Source organism: Triticum urartu, chromosome 2A, assembly GCF_056163025.1.
Source record: "Triticum urartu cultivar PI428250 chromosome 2A, HENAU_Tu73, whole genome shotgun sequence".
Taxonomy (NCBI): Eukaryota; Viridiplantae; Streptophyta; class Magnoliopsida; order Poales; family Poaceae; genus Triticum; species Triticum urartu.
The window spans coordinates 86,415,183-86,423,437 of record NC_141874.1 but is presented as its reverse complement, the minus strand read 5'-3'; the positions used below and the strand labels follow the sequence as shown (position 1 = coordinate 86,423,437).

The 8,255-nt window shown below is 41.4% G+C and overlaps 1 protein-coding gene across 1 annotated transcript; it reads right to left on the bottom strand.

The window, feature by feature from the left end:
• Window positions 1–301: 301 nt before the first annotated feature.
• On the bottom strand, window positions 302–4,785 carry LOC125531246 (protein neprosin-like). The gene is made up of 6 exons (XM_048695656.2): window positions 4,631–4,785; window positions 3,483–3,608; window positions 2,137–2,313; window positions 1,831–1,884; window positions 1,598–1,726; window positions 302–757 (listed from the first exon to the last, which is right to left on the bottom strand). Exons 1-6 carry the CDS (start codon window positions 4,727–4,729, stop codon window positions 401–403), a joined length of 942 nt encoding a protein of 313 aa, XP_048551613.1. The 5' UTR covers window positions 4,730–4,785; the 3' UTR covers window positions 302–400.
• Between the last annotated feature and the right edge of the window lie 3,470 nt (window positions 4,786–8,255).

Sequence of the window (8,255 nt, the reverse complement as noted above, 5' to 3'; positions counted from 1 at the left end):
TACGCGTGACATAAACACTACGACCCTTGGTCCTCCCTCTCGATAACAACCCATGATATTGTATACATCCTTCGTGGTGCGACATGTGGCTTCCCAATCATCGTCGCAAAATCTTCATGTCAAATCGGTGACACGAGCAATTTGCACTCAATTTGTTCAATGTTATAATTCCTAGTGTGCGTGATAGATGCCTTTGGAGTTTTGTCAATTTCTAGTGCATTTGTGGTTTCCATGATAAACTTGTCTCTCGGTGTATACTCAAAATTTATAGAAAGAGTAAATTCATTGCTAATGTGCATAATACAGTAACACATAGTGTCTTATTAGGCCAGTATGAGTTTGGGAAGACAAACTCAAGGGAAACATTATTACACCACCACGTTCAAAGTACACCTTAGTATTACACGCAACCTCCTGGCCCGCCAAAGAAGCACCCGGAATTAACAATAGGAGTGATAGAATAACATTTATTGTTGGATATAACACTAGGCAAGTCCTTCATGATGGGGCTGCTCCTTCCATCCCGTTCAATGAGGCGCAAGTCAGTAAACGATGCCGCACGTCCCTTGCCACCAGGAAGGACGCCACTGCCCAATGGAGGAGTTGGAAGCGCCCTTTCTGCGAACACGAAGCCACCAAACGAGAACTGGTTTGCCTTTTTTGCCATGTATGTGAACAATGACTTTGGGTAGTAGCCCACAGCCGTTGGGACGCCGTTGAAGCCATAGTACACCCACCAGTGCCCACTTTGGTCATCCTATCATATATCATTATTCATAGTCTAAGTATGATATATCAAAATTGAGGAGTTTTTCGGTCCATGCCTCATAAAATAAAACAAAAAACAATTTATTTCATCAACCATTATTTTTGACCAATATAGGTCGGGTACTATTAATTAGTTGGTTGATCAGGGTGTTAGATCCATTTTATAACCCCGATCCAAATTAGAACCTATCTTTTGAAGGGAAATCAATTGAGAATTAGTGTGATCTAGTGATGGCAAGCAACCGCTCATAGCTACTTCCTGCTTAAGATGGGAAGTTGCTTTTTTAGAGCAGAAACTTGGGAAGTCGTTCTTTTGAGAGATCGGAAACGTTAAGCAAGAGTAAGAGACTGACATGCTAATTTTGAATGGGTTATAGCGCAAAACATTAGAATGGTTCGACAACTTTAACACATGGTCTTGGATTCTAAAAAAACACGCCAACATTGCGTGGAGTAAGCTACTTTGAGTCCGTGATCAAATTAGAATCGTTTTGTGAGGACGCAACCATGGGGATGTAGCGGCTGATGCTTTCACTATAAAGTTTTCTCTAGTGATGGTGCTCTTCAAAATTTTCATGTCAAATATAAGAAAATCTGATATCCTTTGTCTAAGTCTAGCTTTTACTACAAACAACAAGTAGAACATTCCTTCATAAAAAAACAACAATACACCTAGAACATTATGTTACAAGGTTTATAGAAAGAAATTTAATCATCGTTCATTTTTTGCTGGGTATTTAGTGATTACCCTTCATGTAAGGCTTAAGAATTAAAAAATATAGCCACATATATAGCATAACTGAGAAACATGTTCTAACATAAATCTTACCTTCAACACTCGAAGCGTGACCTTTGAAGATGGGTTTATGCGAGTTCCTGGAGTAACAGTAGCGCTGCTCGCTGCTATGAAACCTGGACAATCCATGTTGTAGCACCCAGTACTCTGATATCCATCCCTCTGTTACATGGATAATCATTCATGTGCACATATGTATGTAAGCTTACTATCATAGGCAGATCATTTCTTGGAAAGTAAAGTAATTCAAAACATCTATATCATACCGTCCAGTAGGTAAATAAATGAGGATGAGAGTCACCATATTTTTCTGGAGCAATCTAAAATGAAGAGATAAAAGTTAGAAAAAACGTTAAATCACCTATTAAAAGTAACAAAAAGTAAGGGTGTACCAGAAACAACCCCATAAATGGAAGATATATCGCAATTGTGTTCTTTATAGTTTGACAACAAATACATAGTTAGGTCCCCTAGAAAAACTTAGCTAGCTTTTTAGGGAGTCTCGGTTGAGGTCTAAAACAGTTATAAACACCAACAAATTAGGAACTCATGTGAAAAATAAGTTTTCTTACATGCCATCCAACACTAATTGCATTAAAGCTTGATTTTCGACCATCTCCACTGTGGCCAACCCAAATTCCACTGCGACTTAATTGACCACGTTTAAGCGCATGTCCATACACATCAGTGGTGGCATGCAATCCATAGTAGCTAGCATCAGGGCCTCCCGATGAGTCGTGTGTTGCATACTGCATGGTGAACACATCCAAATTGATAAGACTAGAAATAAGAAAGTAACAGAGCAAACATGCATCTTTATCATCTAGAAATATGTATATATAGCTATGAAACAACACTTCCATAGTTCCGTTCAGCCCTTTGACACAAAGAAACAAAAGTTCCCAACGAAACAATCATGGAACTATCGGTTGATCTTAGATTATAATGAATAAGAAAATGTGTTAAAGATAATGAATTTAATGGATACCTTACTTATCTACTGTTTGTGTTCGAATCATTACATGGTTTTTGAAAACATAAGGAGTGACATGTGTGTTTGCATTTCTTTTTCAAAATTTTCTTAGGAACATTTATATTATATATTGTACAAACAACAAAACTCACATTCTTATAAACTAAGAATCCATTTACTATAATGCACCCTTAGTGATATGATTAGGAGTGTGGTTGTCTGTAGGCCAAGCTCCATGGAAGCCGTTATCCTCACCCCTCCAACATTGCTTTGAGATTTGTGTTAGCCAACTAACTTATTACTTGAAAGTTTCTCTTTTTTGTTTCTCTCAAATGAAACGACATATGTACTTCAAACTTTGCAAGTCAAATAAACTTTAGAACTTCAATGTGTGAAAAAACTTTCGGATTTTTTGGTCTGGCATAAATATCAAAAATGAGTTTTTTTAGTAAAAAATTTATAAGAATTTATGGCTTAAAAAAATAAAAGTTTTTCCTATACTGTAGTTAGATCGTTTTGTTGTCCAGCAAAGTTTGAAGTTCATATGTTGATTTGTTTGGGATAAACAAAAACACAAAATTGATTGCATTGATAGCGATGTAGAAAATGTGTGGCTAGATAAGGTGTGCCATGGAGCCTGAGCTCCACCACAACTTTCCCTATGATTAGCAAGGAAGTACATAAACATGCAAAATTAACTAAAAATATTACATAAGCCACCACCATATCTATATCAAAGGTAAAATGTAGGTTATTTACGAAGCTTTTCAGTTTACAACTACACTAAACTTATCAATCAAAAAGTATTGCAAAACACATGAAGAACTACAATGAGTAGTAAGTAAAATCTTGAAATGTAAATCAACACATACATTTAGATGAAACACCTGTAACCTAGGGCTAATTGGAAATTACTTTCAACAGAATAAGTCAATATAAACTCACATATAGTACACCAGATGAATTATTTCCTTCTCCAGAAAATTTTGCCTCGAGGGAATTTGACTTCAGGCTTGGCAACTTTTGTTTGGCTAAACCATATACCAAATCTTGTTGAAGTGAATTATTACCCTTCAAAGTGAAATATAAGATGTACATCAAACATGAAAATTTGATGTTGATGGTGTCATAATGCAATACATTGGGGCATGTGCTTGGACAGAAATAGTATTGAATTAGGAAGCTGTTGTCATGAACTAATGAATGCTCTACACACTAGTTGACTGAAACATAACTAATACCACATTTCAATAAACAATGACCGCAAATCATTTCACATCTAGTCCCTTTCCACATGGATCTACATACTATAGGTAAAGATCAATTGCAAATAGTTCATATTCTTTCTTTGCATCCATCCTACTACCATTGCTATTAGCAAACGAGCACGCGATAGTGGTTAAAGGAGGCAAGTTAATAATAATTGACTAATATAGATAGGTAAGAGAAACACATATAATGTGATAATAGATCATAAGAAGTTCTGGTTACCAAGGGTAACTATGTACTTGACGTAATTTTGCAGTTGCTAGTTCCCTTCTCCCCCACTCCCTATAAAAATACACTTGTAACCATAAACCTTACTAGCCGTGCAAGCAGTCTAATCAAATTTGTTCAACATGGGCTAACACCCCCTAGGATTTTCAAAGAAACTGTGTACTCAGACTAAATACAACTCATTTGATCTAAAAAAGGCAATAGGGCACCACATCCCGCACTTCCTTCACCTCCAACCCCGAAAGAAAGATGGGAAATATAGGAACCAAAGAATGCGATATATTTGTAACATCGGATGGGGATTGTCTTAGAGTCCCTCCTTCCGAGACGAGGTTCCTACTGTTTGCCAGTTTCTCACTGTGCTTGGAAGGGAAGCAACATCATGGTAGCACCTATATGACCCATTATGATCCATGTTCCCATCATTCCCTAGCCTATATTTAACTCCACCACACATCTGTATTATTTCTCTTAAAATACACAAGTTAGTATTAGAAAAAAAATTCACTAGAGAAAATATAATTTGGCACGCCACCAAGAACAACCCTCACAAGCACGTAAAGTTCTATGAAATAATATTGTATTCAAACATTTACCTCTTGAACAACAGGGTATAGTCGAACACCCCTGTTCGGATGTGCAAGAAGAAATATAAATACATAAATTGTTTGTAGGAATAAACTAAGTTTGGCCATTTTGGGATGCTTGAGGATGAAGAGCACAATGTTCTAGGCGGAACCCCCTATATATATAGATCTGATGTGTGTGTAGTGTAGGTACACATAGGGTGTCCTTAATGAATATTTAGTAGTGGTACAAAATATCCAGATCCTCCTAAGAAAATATTGATTCATTGATATGTTCAATCATGCATATTAATACTTTTTATATCTTTTGCAATGATAATATATATATATATATATATATATATATATATATATATATACAAACACACACGTATATCTTACATATTTACGTAAACAAATTAATTGTATAGGTGCATTTTTCTATAATATATCTGCATGAAATTAATAGACGCTCTAGAGAGGTATGCACATGAGATAAGTGAAAAAGATATGAATACATTATGTTGCTACAGGTAGGCGGGTACTGATAAACGTAGTGCGAATCCTCGCAATTATAGTAGTGGACACCACATGCCATTGTTCCATGAATGTATCTTGTAAGTAAATATGAGAACATTAAAGCTTTAAATGTACAATCAAACTCGATATACATTATTAAATACAATAGATATATTATAGATTATCACAAGCACTACCATTTGTAATGTGTATGAAAGGTGGAGAGGAGCGCTACCGCATAGCTGGCAAGGGAAAGGAGAAGTGGCGCGAACGGAGTCTCCTGGCCCTAATTGGTTCCATCTATAGGCTGCAGAGTACTCACACAAGTTAAATGGGAAACATTTTTAGGATAGTAAAACCGAACCCCTTTCCAGTTCGCTGACGCCGTGTGTGTTTCTGCCCGTCTATTTTTGTGCGTGGGTGTCCTAAGTCACCAGAACCGTGGGTCAGTTGTCCTAAGGGGTTGCTTTTCCATGGGCCACCTCCTGCTTCCACTAACTGCCTGGAGATGGCTAAGGGCGCCACGCAACCCCTCACCCCTCCCTCACTCTTCCCCGTCCCCATCTCCTTCCATGGCTCTCCTCCTCACCCGCTGTCAGTGTCAAAATCGGCCGATCTCGGGTAGGGGGTCCTGAACTGTGCGTCTGAGGATCGAAGGTAATAGGAGGTAGGGGATACGATGTTTACCCAGGTTCGGGCCCTCTTGATGGAGGTAATACCCTACTTCCTGCTTGATTGACTTTGATGAGTACATGGGTTACAAGAGTTGATCTACCTCGAGATCGTAGTGGCTAAACCCTAGATGTCTAGCATGTATGTTTATGATTGCCTCCATGGACTAACCCTCCGGTTTATATAGATACTAGAAGGGACTAGGGTTATACAGAGTCGGTTTACAGAGAAAGGAATCTTCATATCCGAATGCCAAGCTTGCCATCCACGCAAAGGAGAGTCCCATCCGGACACGGGGGGAAGCTTCCCATCTTGTATATTTACGTCCCACCAGTCCGGCCCATGTCACATAGCCCGGACGCCCGGGGACCTCTAATCCAGGACTCCCTCAGTAGCCCCTGAACCAGACTTCAATGACGATGTGTCCGGCGTGCAGATTATCTTCGGCATTGCAAGGAGGGTTCCTCCTCCGAATACTCCAAAGTAGTTGATCAAAAGGACTATATCCGGCTCAGTACAATAGTTACAACCCTGAACCACAAGGGCAAAAATGCTTAAACAGAAAAATAGGTCATATCTTCTAACAGCTTTTTCGGCGAGGTGTTGTGTTCCGACCTTATTATTATTATTATTATTATTATTATTATTATTATTTCGAACCATTTTTAGCCTCCTGCTTTGTGTTTCGAGGCGTGGTTTCATTGACACGTCTTGTCAAAGCAGAGATCGTGTCCCCTTATTACGGGATTCTCATCAATACGAGTTTGGGTAATCCAACCGTGCTGTTTGCACGACCCCTGGGGAATAGGAGAGTTTTAAAGCTCGTGGGGGGACGCTTGATATTCACTGCTTTCATAAGAAGATTGGGATCCACCTTTTTACCCCACACCGTCTCCCCCTAGCCCATCCGTCCTCAAGCTCCAGCACCCAAGCTCCAAGCTTTCCCCTCACCGCCAAGTACTCTAATCATGTCCTAATCCGGCTCGCAAGGCAAGTGGTTGGCCTCCTCCAAGACGGCACTACAAAAAAAGACACATCCATGACATTTTGGGCCGAACGAATTTTTTTCTGTCATACTTATGACACTTGTATGACAATAATTGTGACAAAACCCGGTATCATCATAGATGTGGTGGGGTCCTACTTCTATGACAAAAAATCATGACCGAAAATGGGCTTTTCGTCCTGGGCGGGCCGGAGACGCAGCTACATGACATTCTTTGGACCGTCCATGACGGAAAAAACCGTGGTAGAAGCGAGGGCAAGGAAAATATCGGGGAGTTCCCGGTTACGGTGGGTGGTCGGTGTCGTGGTTCTAACTCTGACAGTGATGTAGGGGGGTATGTATGGAGAGGCTAGATCTCAGCTATTGGGAAGTTGTAAGCACACCAAGATGTACGAGTTCAGGCCCTTCGCGGAGGAAGTAACAACCCTACGTCTCGGTGCCCGGAGGCGGTCGACTGGATTACTGGCGTGTGAATAACAGGGGTGCGAACCCTTCATACTGAGGAGGGGGGTGGCTTATATAGAGTTCGCCGGCCCCCTCCTGCCCTCAGTAATGTAGGGTTTAAGGTACATTCAAGGTTGGGCGTTACTAGTAACGCCCCTAATAAAGTGCTATAATGACCATAAAGACTACTTAACAGCTGGCCGTTTGCCTGCGGAGTGACTATAAGTCTCCTGGCGGTCGAGTGGTTCGCTTCATGGTCGAGTGATAGCTTTCTGGTCGAGTGTCTTGAGTCCGTCGAGTGGGACACCTTCAAGTCGATTGAAAGGTGACTTCCCCTAGGGATGTCCTAGGGTAGGGCTCCTTGGACAGGTCCGTGCCCCTACCCTAGGTACATGTCTTCATCATTAGCCCCCGAATGGATCGAGGTTAGAGTGGGGAAAGAGTTGGAGATCTTTTCGACTGGTTCTTTGGGCTACGTGAGCGCCTCGTTTTGGGTCAATCGTCACGGATGACGTTGCCAACCTTTTTCAGTCGCCTTGATCCATTCCAGGCCTTTCGTCGAGTGAAATTCTTTGCTTGTGACATACTGAGCGCCGGCGCGATCGGGGTCTTCTGTTTTGACAAGTTGTTCTGTGGCCCACGGATGTCGCAGGATTCAGATTTTGGGAAGCGCGCGGGACGGGAGCGACCGTAGTAATCGGAAGCGATAAAGCAGAAGCTCCTCGATCCCCGCATCGCCTTTTTCGCCACGTACTGCGCACGCGTCTGCTGCGGGATTTGACTAGATAGCCTGGGCCTACCAGTCAGCCACTCGGAAGCGGTCCCTTATAAATCGCCGGCTCGGGGTTTCCAAGCAGTGCGCTCTCTTCTCTTCTCTTCCTTTCTTCTTCCTCTCTCCCTTCGCAAGTCCTTCCGCCACCTCCGTTCTCGCCCCAGCGCAGCAGGCCCGTGCGAGACTTCGCCGGCGACGATGACGAAGGGCAAGACCTCCGCTCTGGAGCGCGCGAAGAAGGC

Bases quoted from the DNA above. Each gene is read 5' to 3' on its own strand.
- LOC125531246 (XM_048695656.2), bottom strand. From the start codon at position 4,729: ATGGCCAAACTTAGTTTATTCCTACAAACAATTTATGTATTTATATTT. The intron at 3,609-4,630 runs GTAAATGTTTGA...TTCACTTTGAAG, and splicing joins TATACCCTGTTGTTCAAGAG to GGTAATAATTCACTTCAACA. The intron at 1,885-2,136 runs GTAAGAAAACTT...TCTTCATTTTAG, and splicing joins CAATTAGTGTTGGATGGCAT to ATTGCTCCAGAAAAATATGG.